Source organism: Syngnathus floridae, chromosome 18 (genome assembly GCF_059516105.1).
Source record: "Syngnathus floridae isolate MCC-2025c chromosome 18, RoL_Sflo_1.0, whole genome shotgun sequence".
Classification (NCBI taxonomy): Eukaryota; Metazoa; Chordata; class Actinopteri; order Syngnathiformes; family Syngnathidae; genus Syngnathus; species Syngnathus floridae.
Genome location: NC_142430.1, coordinates 3,885,655 through 3,901,393, shown reverse-complemented (window position 1 = coordinate 3,901,393; position 15,739 = coordinate 3,885,655). Strand labels below are relative to the sequence as shown.

At 51.5% G+C, this 15,739-nt stretch overlaps 2 protein-coding genes across 8 annotated transcripts in view; one reads left to right on the top strand and one right to left on the bottom strand.

Moving 5' to 3' along the window:
• On the bottom strand, positions 1–5,987 carry mapta (microtubule-associated protein tau a). Of its 3 annotated transcripts, XM_088360515.1 has the most exons (12): positions 5,845–5,987; positions 3,769–3,860; positions 3,667–3,704; positions 3,496–3,541; positions 3,159–3,406; positions 2,989–3,081; positions 2,784–2,876; positions 2,537–2,629; positions 2,124–2,205; positions 1,933–2,039; positions 1,422–1,518; positions 1,054–1,229 (listed from the first exon to the last, which is right to left on the bottom strand). In XM_088360515.1, the coding sequence occupies exons 2-12, from the start codon at positions 3,842–3,844 to the stop codon at positions 1,201–1,203; spliced, it is 1,002 nt and encodes a 333-aa protein (XP_088216641.1). In that variant the 5' UTR covers positions 3,845–3,860; positions 5,845–5,987; the 3' UTR covers positions 1,054–1,200. The 3 variants fall into 3 exon arrangements, with proteins under 3 accessions (XP_088216640.1, XP_088216643.1, XP_088216641.1); XM_088360514.1 differs by lacking the exon at positions 1,422–1,518 and having other exon boundaries at positions 1–1,229; positions 5,845–5,986; XM_088360517.1 differs by lacking the exons at positions 1,422–1,518; positions 2,537–2,629 and having other exon boundaries at positions 1–1,229; positions 5,845–5,986.
• The window catches only part of LOC148382279 (zinc finger MIZ domain-containing protein 1-like), a 26,480-nt gene continuing 13,229 nt past the window's right edge, over positions 2,489–15,739 (top strand). For 2 of the 5 annotated variants that reach the window (XM_088360487.1, XM_088360483.1), the window contains exons 1-2: positions 10,483–10,645; positions 13,956–14,041. The gene's annotated coding sequence lies outside the window, so the exon portion shown is untranslated. Of the gene's footprint in view, positions 6,117–6,291; positions 6,588–8,536; positions 8,591–10,482; positions 10,646–13,955; positions 14,042–15,739 lie in introns of those variants that run through there. The other 3 variants (XM_088360485.1, XM_088360484.1, XM_088360486.1) reach the window with 3 other exon arrangements.

The following is a 15,739-nucleotide window of genomic DNA, read 5'->3' as shown; positions in this document are numbered from 1 at the left end:
TCGGGTGACTCGGTAGCCTTTATTGTCAAACACAAACATTAAATGCGCAAATACAACGATCACATTTGCACCACTGTACAGTGTGTGAGTTGGTTACTATGGAAACCGGCTCACGGAGATCATCGTCTTCGTCTCCGTCGTCAAGTGACACATTAGAAGTTAGTTAGCATGCAACTCATCTCTGGTAAGAAAACACGACACACTGTGGACAAAAGAAGCATTACCCTGCAAACGCTCAAGCATCGAATCTGGCGGCTCCGTGTGGAAAAAACCCAAAGCAAATGGTGCTTGGCTTCACTTCCTTTTGGCACCTCATGCAGGAAGTGATGTCTCAGCAGGAAACCCCCCCATTGGCTATATACTTTACAAAGACCCATGACTGTCAATCAACTGGAACTATAAATAGATATTCTGCGGAAGATGAGGTCAGACACCTGCTCAAGGATTTCCGATCACACGAAGCTGAAAATATGCATCAAACATCGACAACAAAATGGCGGCACGGGGAATCGACTTGCGTCGCTCGCTTCTCTCAACTCAACTGACAATACTGCTCAAAAGCGCTTGATGTTCCTCATTTGGCCAACAACGTTTCTAAACATCGCCAACCCACCTCAAGAGCAACGGACGGCGGCAACGTTGTCATCAAACTCGGACAAGATAGTGACGACTGAAGATTGGCAGGCCGGCAAGCCTCAAAACGGGCACAAAGGAAGAAAGTGAAGACAACTTGGATTCAACGACAGCAGCCAACGTCCCTATGAAAGAGGCTAAGATGCGGGGGTGCTAAAATGATTGGCTCCAAGATGGCAATTGATCAATGGGACTGTTTTGTACTTTAAAATTTCAGAAGGCCCGAACGGCTGAGAGCAATTGGCGGTGAATGCGGCACTCCAAGTCAAGTGGCCCCTAATACGAATTACGATCCAACCGTGATGGAGGCAACGAAAAGTCCGGTGAGAAGGAGGATGGGGAAGGCGACGCAGCGGGACAAGGAAGAGGACGGGGGTTGGAGTTTGGCAGGGCCCTCACAGCCCCTGCCGGGCGAGCGAGGCGCTGACCCGGTCGGCCAGTGTGGACAGCTGGGGTGGGTCTGCCATGTTGAGGCTGCCGGATGACGACACGGTGCTGAGCTGGCGGGTGGGCGAGTCCTCCAGGGAGATGATCTCGGCGCCGTGGTCCGTGCGCGCCTTGGCGCTCTCACGGAAGTTCAGCTTGTGGCTCTCGATCTGCGAGCACGCAAACACACAAAGGCGCACGCTCGTCACCGACGGGACTCGCTTTCGGGGCCCTTTGTGCCTGTCCGAAGTTTCATTGGAGAAGCAAGTGAGTGATGTGAACGCCAGCTACCGAAGATGACGCGCCTTGATCGTTCTGCCACGCAGAGGCGATGATGATGTCGACGACGCGTCGCTACTTACTGGCGTCCTCCATCTTGGTGGCTGCCGGCCAGACTGTCTGAGATGAGTGAGGGGGGGCGGCGGCGTGGGAAGGGCTCAGCTCACCTTTCTTCCCTCGCTAGGCCGGCGGGTAAGGTAAGGGAAGGGGTGAGGCGCATGCAAAAAAAATAAACGTGATGGAGTCAACAGAAATGAAATCCAAGTGCAAACTGAAATGATGATGATGAGGAGGAGGAGGAATGCGCCGAGGGAAGGACGAAGCAGACTGCAAATCACCCGCACGCGGCATGCGCCAACTCATTTCACTGTCCATTTTTTTTTTTTTTTTTTTTTAAATTCTTTGGTTTTGGACTTTTGGTCTTGTGTTTCGTGATTATTGTTTCAATCTGGGATGAACTGAATTCATAATGACCAGCTCGGACAGGCCCAAAGACAAGTCATCCATTAGGACCGACTGTCCCATGCATAGCGAACCGGATGGTTTTCCTGTGTACCCTTGCACCCCTAATTAGCAGGTCTCTGGGGATGTTACCTTTTTCTGTCCACCTCCTGGCACGTGACTGATGTTTCCAAGTGAGCCCACCTTGGATTGAACTTTGAACTCAAGCTTCTCATTTTTGATCTCCACATTGCCGCCACCTGGTGGACACAAAATCAGCGCCCATCAAGCCCATCATGTGATTGTGGGTCAACCCACTTGACCGGATGTGTGCATTTGTGCACCTGGTTTGTGGTGGATGTTGGCTTTGGAGCCGCACTTGGATGACACGCTACTCAGGTCCACTTTTTTGTGAACGATTTGGACCTGACGGGAGAACAGAGGCGACACTCAAATCACTCATGGGCAAGTCACGGAACGTTGCCACACCGTCACCCCCCCACACCATTTTGGCATGTGGGTAAACGTAGACCCATCATGCAGCTGCCCTGCGGAGCGTCCGGCAGGTCAAAGATCAATTAGAAACGGAACATGACGGACACACAAGGGGCGCTTCAGTAGCAGGCCTACTCGTGTTCAAAGTGCAAGATGGCTGTGGTCTAGTCTGGTGGTGGTGAGGGGGTCAAGGATTTGCTCCTTGAAGGGAGGGGGGAGGGTAATGAGCTGTCCATCAGCCCATCAGCAGTGAGCTACTCACATTGCCGCCACCGGGGACATGTTTAATATTATCTTTGGAACCGCAGCGGGAACGCACGTTGCTCAAGTCCAACTTCTTGTTCACAATCTCAACCTGGAAGTCAACACGGCAGAGATGCCAGTTACCACGCCAAAAAGGTGCAGGCGCCACGACAAGGCACCGAAGGGGGACGGCTGAAGACGAGAGCGTTCATACGAACGCGACCCCTACCGGGAGCGTGCGACGCAGTACCGAGATGGCGCCTCACCTTGCCGCCGCCCGGGGTGTGCTTGAGGTTATCTTTGGAGCCGCAGCGGGCTTGTACACCCGACAGGTCCAACTTCTTCTCCAGGATTTGAACCTGCACGAGAAGAAGAAGAAGGAAGCTGAAGGAAAGCAAAGTGCAGCACCACCTTGACTGGCTTGGCATGCTATGTGGCTGCTATATCGAAGCGGCGACGGTCCTCACTCACATTCCCGCCTCCAGGCACGTGTTTAATGTTGGCTTTGGACCCACATTTGGACTGGACGTTACTGTAGTCCACCTTCTGGTCCAGGATCTGCACCTGCACAAGAAGAAGCATCTCTACATCAGCCCCGAAAGTCCCACCCGTTGCTGTTTTGCACCGACCGGAAAGCTTACCTTGCCACCGCCTGGCTGGTGCTTGATGTTTCCAGTGGATCCGATCTTTGACTTGACTGTCTTCAGGTCCGGCATGGGCGGCGCGGCTGCCAGAGTGGTCGGAGTCTTCAGGGAACCGGGCGACTTTGGGGAACTCCGCACCACTGCTACTTTCTTCACCTTGTGGGCATCCCCCGCCGGCTTGCCGGCCAATGCCTGACTGGAGGGAGACTTGGGTGTCCCGGGACTGCTCTGGCCACTGGTGGCATCTGGAGCGTAGAGCGGACGTGGGTCACGTGACACCGCTCACGTGACGGGTTGGGTCGTGTTTCTATTGATCATCTCGGAGTGAATGTACCTGACTGAGCTCTGATGGATGTTTTGCTCACCGGAGTTTGAGACTTCTGCAATTTGCAAAAAATAAAACAAAAACACAGTGAGGATGCTCTCTGATTGGACGACGGACGTGTGGACGTCACACTGCCACATTTGCATAAGCGCGAAAGGAGGACTGGCGATGAGGACGTACCTTCTCCGCGGCTCCGTTATCCATCTTGGCGGCGTGAGCTGGGGGTCAAAACAAGAGGTCGTGAGACGGGCCTAACTTGGGGGCGGCTAGGCCCAGGTTTACCTGCAACGCCATTCTCGTGATGGTGCTCGTTGAGGCTCAAGGCGGCCATGTTGGCATTGGCGGCGGCGTGGTCCATGCTGGCGACGGCGAGGCTGTGGAGGAGACAAATGAAGGACTGCGTGATGACACGAGGCACTTGCTGCCTCCGACACAAGATGGCTTCCAGTGGTCCGACTCGCACTAAACAACCAACGCCAAATGATGATGTCACTTTTCACAGTAACACTGGCTGTGTCAAGCCGGACCGTGCACGCGCTTGTGTCCCATTTAGCGACGCTCCCTCTGCGCTTGTGGACAAAACCGCCATTCAGGCATCTGCATGAACGATTCCAAACAAGGCAAACACACCAGGATGAGGCCTATGCAAGAGGCTAAGTGTTAGCATCCTCGCTACTTTAACGAGCTTGTGGCTCGCGTGGATGTCATGTGGACCGACGGTGGTCAGCAGCCGGGATGTTCAAAATTCACGTTGAAGTGGGCCTGGCAACCAGATGCAGCCTTTTGTCAGCCCTTCATTTTGGGAAATTTCATCAGGTTTCTAACTTGCATTGATTGGCTTTTTCCTTGCCAATCAGGCGCCTCTGTCCAAGGTGACAGTGCCCACCAAATAGCCCATCTTTTGCATCCAACGATCCAGAAAGCCCACCTTCTATTTCTAAAATCAAATCTTCAAAGCTCTCACGACCCCAAAATGGGCCACGTGCGGCCATTCCCGCACCAACTTATGTTCACCCTCAAGCTCACTTGGATTCAAAAGCCTGCTCCGATGCCGTCTAGTCACCTCTGCCGCAAGAACAAACCGAGCTTAAAAAGTAGCAAACAGAGCAGGAGCACGGCCACTTGAGCAAACAGGATGTGCGTCCCGTCTCACTGGCTCTGTCACAGCGTGCCTGCGATTGGACGCTACCAAAAGGAGCGCCTGACAATTTTGACCCGCCCCGGCTCCACTTTGCGCTTGATTGGTCCTGACCCACTTGGCTGCTCCAGACCGGCGCGCACGCATGCGCACACACAAAGTCACAAAAGACAACATGAACACACATTTCTGGTTTTTTTGCACCTCCTGACTTGCTAATGCTAGTTTGATACCTGAACGCCTCATACTAACTTATGTTAAGTAGCCTCATCTTAATGGAGCTGTGTTGTCATTGACACATGCCCTGAGGCCTTGAGCCCACATCACCCCGAATGACCCCACATCATTTTTGGCAGCATTGTTATAATGATCAGTTTGCTTGTGTTGCGCCACCATTTGTGTTCAAATATCCTCTGCAACAGCAACTATCTTTGCTGACGGTTAGCACTATGTGGAGTTTGGTTGTTTAGGTCAATCTCAATGTTTTGTGTTGAGTCAACTGGAAGCCTCATCTGTGGACTCCTTTCCAATTTATTACAAATAAATTATTGGCTCTCTGTTATTTCATTTTTGTGAGTTCATTTGAGCCACTGGCACCTTGCGAGATTGTAGCTCAAGTGAAAGAGACCATTGGTTTCTCTAAAAAACAACGTGGTGGTGGTGTCACTCGCATCGAAAGGCGAGTCTGAAAAAATGCGGCTGCCTAGCCGCATCTTACCAGGACAAAGAATCTGTGCACATTCTATTATGTGCATCTTGAACTAGATCGGGAAAAAAGGCCACACGCGAAGAAAATGTCAGCATCAAATGGGAGGGAGGTTGAATGCAGGAATCTTGGGGGGATGGGGGGGGGAATGGTACCGTCAGCCATCGTTGCTTGTATGCTCTAAAATAAAGCAGTAGGCCTCTCGAAAAGTGCACGCGCGACACAAAGAACCGCGCACGCTCGTACATCGGCGGGAGAACCTGCTCGAAGGATGTCGCGTGCACGCGCCGAACGACGCCCGTCGACCCGCGCACCCGACCGAGAGCTTTAAAAAAAAAAAAAAAAAACACGTCAAGGAATGACATTGCAGCCGAAACGCAATATTGTGACATTCTGCGTGCGTGAGCGGACGCGCACGATACCGTGCACGGCTGGCTGATGGAGCGAATGCGGGCCGCTCGGCATTTTTTCCTGCAGAATTGTGCAAATGGGTCTCGATGGCGCCGGTTCTTACCTGCGTGCAGTTGCAGACGCTTCTTCTTCTAGCTGAACGGCGCGCACGCAACCGCGGCTCCTCCTCGCTGTGCACGTTTACGCCACTGGAGGGCGTGCGCGCCCTGGTTGGAACGCAAAGTATACATGGAAAAGGGAGGAGGGGTCTGATTGCAGGTGGAGATGATCGGCTCTGCTGTCACGTGAGAGGGAAGCATCTGATTGCCATGGAGGAGCAAGGCCCTCTTCTTGCCTTTCCTCACGTCAGGTGCACAAAGCGCATCCATCCATCAGGTTTGCTTCTTCCTTCTTAGCTGCGAGTTGGCATTAAGGTGCAGTTCAATTTGTCGATTGCACCCGTTCAAAAAATCAGCCAGCCTTGTCACTGGTAGCTAAATGGCTACATGTTAGCATGACAATTTTAAAATGTGATGGTTTCACCAAAGTCTTATTGTATTTCTATTTCCAGGGACAGTACAACCCCCCCCCCCCAAAAAACAAAACAAAAAACCCTGCAACATCCCAAGTTGCCACAGCAAACCCTAACCCATTTTCCCCAAACGTACCAGTGGTCACCAGTGTTGTGCCACAAAATATTGGTGAACTGGGATGAGGGAGCGTTGAAGCTTGAAAAATGAAAGACTTTAGCAGCCAGCCACTGTTGTTGAGCCATTGTTTGCACTGTGTTCTCGTGACCACGAGGTGGCGCAAGTTGACCAATGGAGGTGTGCCAGTGGAGTCGCATGTGTCGGCTGCACAGGGAAGGTGAGACATTTTCTCTTCTCGCTACACACAGCACCAATGTCATCGGTGTTGCCGCCGCAACAAGGCGGCATTATGTCAAAGCGTTTCAATCAGATGAGTGGAGACAATCCACTCTCTTAAAGTATTTCTTATAATCCTGACGTACGAGACGGCTGATTTTTCAGCAGCAAGATGTGCTTTGTCAGAAGGGCCTTTGAGCCGCGCCGAGCCGTGTGTTATTATTGAACCAATGGGTGGCAACATGGAGCCTCTCCTCCCCATTCCCCCCACCTATTAGCATATTTATCATCAGCCTCGCAGACTTCAAAGTCAGTGTTTGCTTCTCCGAGAAACGGGGGGGGGCACGTTTTTTGTTCAGGAAACCGGTGCAGATTGCAAAGGTGGTCCCGAGGGATCACGTATCCGTTGACTTCATTTGCACTGCCAATGATGTCTTCTGCAGTGCCTCTCTATTTGCTTGCCGCCAACCGCCATCTTGCGGCGCGAGCTGGTGGCAAAGCCACCCGTCGTCTACGGCTAACGCGCTCAAAAGCACGTGTCAGTATATATTTCTTTACTTATTATAATAATAATAAAAATAATGCATTTGATTGAGGTCGTAGCTATGTTGATAAAAGATGTAAAAAAAAGTGTATTTTGAAGCAAATCTCTTAATGACAGGCTCTTTGCATATGACAGCGTGCAAAGGTGCCGAGCGGACCGTAGGTGTCGGTGTCCTATCCGAGTCGGTCCAATCGGTTCTCAGATGTTGCCAGCGTGCGTGCGTGTGTGCGTGCTGTCTGCCCCGCCTGCATGCAAAGCAGCCTGGCAGCAAAAGGTGACATCTGGTGACTCATGTGCTCACATGTGAGTCCCGCGTTCTGTGGGCAGCAGCTGCTCCGCAAAGGCCCAAATGAGACGAGAGGCAACGAAGGGATGGAGAGGGTGGGGGGGCGGCGCTGTTAGCCTCAGCCTGAGTTGCGTGGGGGCAGGGGGCTGGCCGGGAGGGAGGAGGCCAAGTGACATGTTCCCCACGCCAGCCGTCGTGACTCTTTACTGTGGTGGTGGCGGTGGGGGGTCAAATCAAGGGCTTGCTGGCTGAGATCAGCGACGAGCAGCCAGAAGAAGGAAACGTGCAGATGCTTTCCACCAAGAATATTAATGAAACACATTCCTGCTGGGTTTTCTTGGAAACCAGCTTGGATTCAGTGAGCAAAAAGGGGGACCCTGCTCCCCCGTCTCCTTTGGAAGGGATGATTCTTCTGCCAGAGAGGAGCGTGTCAGATGAATCATAACTATGATTCATCCATATTTTGTTTGTTGTATTCAACAGGATATGAAATTGTTTCAAGAGTCAATAATATGCAAATCCAAAAAGAATTGAAGGGGTGCACATTTTGATAGCCAATTATGCCGTTTCCCACCGAGACGGCTCTGTGACAAGCGAAAAAACTTTTGCTTTCTGACAGCTGGGACCCATTTTGCCTTGAAACTGGATCCTCTCCAGGGTCCACTCTGAGGCCTCTTAGCACCGGCGACTTATCAAAACACATCGTGGACTTTGGCCATCCTTGGCCATTGTAAAATTTTGTAGCCGTCAACAAGCTTTAAGATTCAATTTGGTCGCAGCAAAAACGTCAAGGCGACGCGGCGGCCCGCCTGACTCAGCTCGGTCCCGGGCCAAATCGATCTCCCGTTAAAGGGCATGAGCGGCGTCAGAAAATATATGAAATCCATCCGGCGCTGTCTTGTGTCAGAAACAAATCAATGGGCCCGGCCAGCCTCTCTGTGAAAAGTCCACTGGACGGAAAAGGCTGTGCCGTTGCTGTGGCAACGTGCTAAAGTAACCAAGAGGAAAATAAACATGAACTAATTGCGCACGCGACCGCCACTTGCGTTTGGGAAACAAAAAGATAAGGTGACTTTTATTGTGACAATTGTAAACATGGACTCTTATGTTTGCCATCTAGGTCTGAGCCAAAGCTTCAACAGAACCTTCAAGTTCCAAAAGACAATGTCTTCTGGTATGTCCTCTTATTTCCTGGAAATGTATTTAATTGTGATTGTAAATGATGCACCAGCACTGTTGCGGCGCTTATGTTTTTCGGCAGCCTTTGCAAAAGTTAAAATATTCATGCCTGCAACTTCCCACCTCGCACTTCTTCTTTTTGCATGCGTCAAAATGTTCAGTTGCACTTCCCCTCTAGTTGCGCGCTGCCTTTTGACTCGGGTCCGCGTCCACTGCATCAGGGACAAAGCTGATGTCATAGCGCAGCCCGCACGTGAGCAACTCGTCTTTTCTGTTTTCCGGGCTGCCGTCCTCATTGTAACGTAATAACACTGCGCCGCTAATAAAAAGTCCACCTTTCCAACCGCAGTAAATCAGCAGGCAGACAAACACAGCGAGGCTTTGAGCCTAATTGACTTGCTTTCCGCTCTGCACCGTAATGGGGCTGCAAATAGCTTGTTAACCTCCTGTCAGGTAAAGCAGAAACGAAAGAAAAACACATTTATTCACGCGCCGCGATATTCCCAAACCACGCCGGCGGGCTTTTATTAAGTGGAACCGCCACTGTGGGCAGCCGCGCAGGCCTCGCGCAATCCAATTCAGTCCAGCAGAACAACAAATCTCTCATGCATCAGCACATGTAGACAGACAATGTCGCAATCCTCAAGTATTCTTTATCCTCTGCAAAGAATGACTAATATGACTTGAGGTACGGAATTTGGCGCCGCTGCTAACATTAATTAATAGCGATCTTTAACATATATATTTTGTATAATAATTGCCAAGCGTGGACTTTGGGAGGCTAAAAGGTAAGCAAAGCTGCTTTCCAGGAAGAAGCAGCAGCCCACGCTGAGTGAAATCGATGCTTCCTGTCACCTTTTAGCAGGACAAATGGCGTCTATTGTCCCGGCCCGCACCCTCCCCCTAACAGCTGGGGTAGACGCGGGGGGGTGGGGGGGGGGGGGGGGCTCAAACACACAAGTCTAGTCAGCCCCCCCCACACCCCCGATCCCCACTTCTCTTTCCGTTCCCAATTTAAAGTCAATGACAGCAACACAAGCTGGTTTGTAACTTTTGATTTGCTCGAAAGGGGCCATAGCGGGTCATTCTGTTTGTTAGGGGGGGCAAGTCACAAAGTACAAGGCGTTGATTGACCAAAGATTTTTATCTAATTGTTTTTACGTGTGACAAAAGTCCATGAATCAATGACATCACAAAAGAACCAATTGGGTTAATTGGATCCCAAAAATAAACTTCATTTGCCCTAACTTCTTGGTTTATTCGTTTACGCCAAGAAATTGGTTTTGGGTGTTTGGATTACAATCCAGATTTGTGGGTGACATGAGCCCAGGTGGTAGACAATCCCTTTTTTGTGAACCCGAGGTGGGTCCCAATGCAGCTTATTTTGGCACCTCTGTAGCTGTGATGCTGCTGCTGCTTGGGCTTGGCACAGTCATGGCTGCCTCTGCCGCCGATGCCTTGCGGTCTGCTGCTCTCAAACATGTCTTTGTTATTCAGAGCTTTCCATCAGACAGCGGCCACCCGCAAAATATGGAGGCTGGATGCAAGCTGGATGCAGGCTGGACCGTCCCCCCCTCTTGTGGAAGCAGGGAAGGGAGGGAGCTTATTATGGTGTGTTTTTTTTTTAGATGAGTGTTCTCTGTAATTGTGCCATTGTTTGGATTAATCACAGACGTGATTTTATAGTTTATTACACAATAAAAGTGCACCAGAACAAGAAATAATTTGTGAAATACTCAAATGCATTTGTGGAATTGTCGTGAGTTTAAATAGGAAAGAATGATTTAAGATACGTTTCGTGTTTGACTCGTATCTCAAAGCAGCTGACCAAAAGGCACGGAGCAGCAAAATCCGGGCCGGATTTTCCGATCAGCCGCGGCGCTCTAGTCCCAGCGGTAATAGAATAGCCGTTGTAATTTGACACTTGAACTTAGTGCGCTCCGCCGGAGTGTCTCCACTTTACTGGCCGCTGGTGTGGAGCCGTTGGCGGGGACACTATTTGCAAACAAGAGGCGACAATTAGCCAGGACTTTCTCCGCTTCCCCCGCCGGTGAGTCTCCGCCGCCGCTCGTCGCAGCCGAGGTGCGGATACGGCCGCATTGCTCGCTCGTCTCGGGCAGCTTTTGTCTTGTTTTGTCCTCCTCACTTGGCACTCGGGCTCAGCAGATTGTTTCCGATCATCAACAAAAGGAGTAATCGGAACCGTAGAGGCTCCGCTCGCACCGGCAACCGGGCGTCGGGGGCATTTGCTCGGCTTCCTCGCGGTTGGCGCTCCGAGCTTGGAGGAGGCTCGACCGGGGAAAGCTTGCGTGCATCCGGCGTGATTTGTTTACACGGCGCGCTGTGCAAAACAACTCCACGTTGCTTGGAAATGCTCTGCTCTGCTTTCTGGCTCCCTTTTCAAAAGCACGGAGCTTTTGTCTGCTTGCTGCGGGTTATTGAGCTGATGCGTGCACGCTGCGGGGTGACTGGAAAAGGCTCAACAGTGGGGACTGCAGTCCACGACGCGAGTCTTCCTGAAATGGAAGCCTTCCTCCCCAATTTGGCAGCGCATGCATGCAAGCACGCGTACAGTGCAGAGTTCGGTGGCACACGAGGGCGTGCATTGCACTGCCGTCTCGATGCTTGATGACAACTTGATGGTGTCTGACGAAGGATCAGCGCGCCCAGTGTCGTTTTGTGCACAGAAGCATCCACTGCTGGGCTGGCAGAAGTGGATGACTTCCAGACAATGACACACATTTGCAGCTTGCAGTGTGATGGTACAGCATCCAGAAAGCTGCTGCTGTCGCCGCTGCAGGCGGTGTCCTTCCTCTTGTCTTGTTTACATTTGTTTCAGGTCGCCCCCTTGCATGGTTTCTGATTTGTGCACCAGGCCCCCTTGACTGGCAACAGTCAAAGTTGCACCCGGCTCATTATCATCATAAATGAGCATTGACGGAGCCCCAGCAGCAGCAGGTTTGCGCGAACGATCGACAGGGGCCGAGCCCAGCGGCCCTGACCTCCTTCCTTCCATTCAAGTCAAGTGTGTGGAAACACAAGCCAGCCGGCCGCCGCACAAAAGGCACATAGAGGCGCGCGCGGATGTGCGAAGCAGCACGTGCGTCTGGCCACCACTATTTATGAACTCCTTCGCTTCCTGCCCCGCCGCTGTTGGAGCATTGGCACTTCCCTGCAGTTTGAGCTCATTTTTCTGCAGCCACGTTGGCATGTGTTCTCTGACAAGCCCAAGAAAGAATAGACACTCTCCTTTCTTGCTAGCTTTTGCCCTTCTTTTGTAAGCAGCAGTAGAACACGTTGCTATCACCCAAAATGCCGCTTTCTGACTAAAAAGCGGAGAAATTGAGCAAGAAGCGGGATGATGGCTGACCGTTTTTTTTTTACTTTTTTTTGTGACTTGAAAGCATAACTAGGTTGTACGGGACGACGTCTTTGGTGTCTGGCATAGTGTGTGCTGATTGGTACCCCCTCGCCATACGGTCAAGTTTTTTTTTTTTTTTTTTTTTTTTTTTTAACACAACGGAGGCACGCTGTCATCTTGACTGTTGACTGTTAATATGAAGCTTCTATTTTGAAAACACGGCTCAAGGGAGAAGGATCCACAGCGGGTGAGGTGCCGGCCGGGAATGCGGCCAGACACCACAACCGTTTAATTGCGTCGGAGCGTGCCACCGCCGTGCTGTATATTTTGCCTTGTTGCCGATCACCGTGTTTTCTGTACGGTAAACGAGTCCCGGCTATCGTATTCTGAAAAAAATAAAAACCAAGACGCCTCATTTTGAAGGTTTTATAAGTTACCTCAAGTCGAGCGGGACCTTGACTTACACATTCTAATGAGCTCATTGTACTGGCATGGCAAATCAATTTTCCCCATTCAAATGTATTGAAAAGCCATTTGATTTGTTTTGTAAAGGAAAACCGCACCGTGGCGCAGATTCTGACCCGCAAACTTCATTTTTGGGGAGTACAGCGGCCTGATTGCTAGATGGGCCCTTCCCTCTGCCAATGGCGGGCGCATTTGTTGCTTTTGACTTGAAAGCGGACACTTGTGCACGTGAGCCTCGGGTTTCAACGTGGCTCTCTTTGCCTTAATCCCGCTGTTGACTCGCGCGCTAAACCCCGAGTGTGTTATTTTTGCTCTTTTTGAGGGAGCCCCTTTGGCCGCATAATCTCCCTTAATCTAATCTATCCGCCGCTATAATAGAGCGGCGATGACGCCACTCTATGGAGAGGGATCCAGAGCAAACACACGAGCGTGCCGCGCCGCTGGCCTCTTGTCAAAACGCACGTGACCTCTTAGTCCCAACACAATGGCGGCAAACGCATGTTTGCTCTATTTGGACTTGTTGGAAAACTCAGCAGAGTCTTTTCCGACCGTTGGAGCACCGATCATTTGTCGCGCCCATGCCAGGTGGAGAAGGATGACGAGGGTGCGTCCCGAGGCGGGATTCAGCCCACAAAGGTGCTCGCTGACAAAATTGCGGCCGGCTCAGAACCGTCCCAAACCAAAATGGAGGTGTCTCATTCCTCCTCAATGTGCGTGTGTGTGTTATTTATGAGGTTGGAATGTGAAACCTAATCTGTGCCTCAGGGGCAGAGGGGATGGAAGGGGGTGTTCTGTCGTAGCGTGACCCTTGTGAGTCGCCACTTGTGCTAGTTTATGACTCTTTAGTGATGGAGGCAGGGCAGCCGGACACGGTTCTGATCCATAGTCTCCATATTCCGCCCTACTCACTTTTATGTTTGCGGAAAGATGAGGCTTTCTCGCTTCACGGACGTCTTCAACCGAGCCGCCGCTACCAAAACATCTCAACCAATAGCGCCGTTAGATTTGAGTTAATCAACCGGTGCATCTTCAGCCGGCCGATTATTTGCTAGTTAGGTTGGCGGGCTGTTTGCTACCGAATCCACGACCGTCCCAGTCAGCATTTCCTGAGCAGCAGACCATTTGAGCACAATTGACTCGGTTAGCCGGGCACGACTTGCTACAAATTCATAATGAGCAAGGCTGAAGATGACTGCATCCAAAGCAGAACCCCCCCATCTTTGCCCTCTTTTTCTTCCTTACCTTGTCATGTTGCACATTATTAAAATACTGCCCCGGCCTCTGGTTACCGTCCAGGGGAAACAAGTGCGTTCCTGGAGATTTTGGTCCTGGTTCGGGATGGCTTCTGAGAGCGAAATGCTGTTGCCCCCGTTTTGCTGAGGCGTGTCTTTTTAAGCCGGTCCACAAATGAGAGCGAGCGATGGCGCCTTGGCCGAGCACGAGCGCATATTGATCCGTGTAGAAGCGCCGAAATCAAAGCGCTGTCTCTGCTTCCTGTCCAAACAATTGACCTTTGCCTCTTTCGCCTGTGTAGGACCAGAAGGCTCGGGTGCTGCTGCTGTGTGGATGGGCGGGGGGCGCTCTTCCCAGGTCAAGACTCCACGATTAACGGCACCACAGGTAAACTGTTGGTTTTTTTGGGGGGGGGGCACTGGATGCATTTTGAGTTTGTTCCCCGGAGTGCACGATATTGCTGTTAGGACGTCAGCATTGATCCTTCTCGTATGTTTCACTCGGAAGCTTTTCCTCTGCGAGTGTCACTCGCTTTCACGTGTGAAGCATTGCGTGTACGCTTGATGAATCATTGCTTTCCTCTGTGAAATGTGAGGGACAGACATTGTGTGAAAGGAAAACGCGCAGGGAGGAGATTTGAAGAAAAAAAAACTCCCCTTCCTGTCAGTGCTCTCTCTTTTACTTTTCTGTTCTGCTGAGATCTGGAACTGATAAGTGCGTGAGGCCTCTGGTAAGCCAGCAGGAAGGATGGAGGGTCCGGCCTTGGAGACCCCCGCCCCCCTCTCGCCCACATGTCCACCTCCGCTGGACACACAAAAGCAGCAGCCTGCCAGCCTACACATGCGGCGTGTGGCGTTCTTGGCACGGGGCGATGGCCTTGGCAACTCGGTTCCTAAATATTCCTACCTTGCCGTCGTCGCTCAGCGTGCCAAAGCTTAAAGTAGAGCAGGATGTGCAGAACAAGCTTTGTCGTCCGGCTGTGCCAGACAGCCGCTCACGTGCGCTGCCTTGAGGCAGTTGACTTGCTTTTGTCACAAGTCGGCACTCTCGGGCGGCCTCGGCACAAACCGTATGTTTTTGTTGCCGCTCTTCGAGCGACATGCTTCTTGCTCTTGGTTCTCAGCATCGTCGGTGTTGGATTCCCAGATCTGATGATGTCGGCTGATCTGATGATGTTGACTGGACCAGAAGGTCCCGGCCGGGTTCAACCCCCTCTCCCCTCCTCTTCACAAATGTCCAACTTTGTGTTTTCTTTCCTTCGTGCTCAACGAGCGTTAGTACAACGGTGCCATTGACGTGGATAAAGAGGCTTTGTTTTTCTGCCCCCCCGTGACATTGTGAAATATCTCAAAGTTGAGCTTCAGCAGAAAACGGAATGGCTGCTAAGGCACTCCAAAAGCGCTCCACGTTGTACACGAGGCGACTCACAGTCGCTTTGGGCCGTGAGCGTCGCTTTGACGTTTGTCCCCGTCCAAACGTTGTTATCGCTCGGCCTCGGCGCAAACACGCAAACAATCTGGCCTGTGTGTGCCTTTGCGGTCACATGGGCCGGACGGGCTCGCCGAGTCATCGTGCCTGTCCTGGAATTTCCTGACGCTCCGTAAACAAACGCACTCCCTTCTTCCTTTGTTCGCTGGCTAAAATGATAAAACCGTCATGCGAGCCAGATAAAAAAGAAAAAAAGAAAGAGCTCATCACAGCTTGCGTTGCATGCGCTTAATCTTTTGAACATGAAGCTGCAGGATGCGCGCCGCGTTCTCTTGATTTTTAAATTTAAACAGCAGTGCGTGTGTGTCGGCAAAGATTCCCAAACATTGCCCTCAATGCGGCTGAAAATTACTGGAATTTTTGTCATGATGGCATCGATGGCGCTCATCAAGCGTTCATCCAGTCACGGCTGCCGCTCGTCTTCTGCTTCCCGGCTACCAATCGCGCTCGGCTTCAGCCCATCACATCTCTTTCGCCGACAAATCGCAAGGTTGTGTCGGAAGGGGAGAGCCTAAATATGTCACACATAGCTGGATGCTCTGAATAGTCGGTCCATCTGTCCGCATGACTGCACGCTACATGGAGCTTTGTGGCGGC

Coding starts and splice junctions, on each gene's coding strand:
- mapta (XM_088360514.1), bottom strand. CDS start 3,844: ATGGACCACGCCGCCGCCAATGCCAACATGGCCGCCTTGAGCCTCAAC. Junction 3,407..3,495: donor ATCCATCAGAGCTCAGTCAG/GTACATTCACTC, acceptor TCTACGCTCCAG/ATGCCACCAGTGGCCAGAGC. Junction 2,630..2,783: donor ACACCCCGGGCGGCGGCAAG/GTGAGGCGCCAT, acceptor GTTGACTTCCAG/GTTGAGATTGTGAACAAGAA.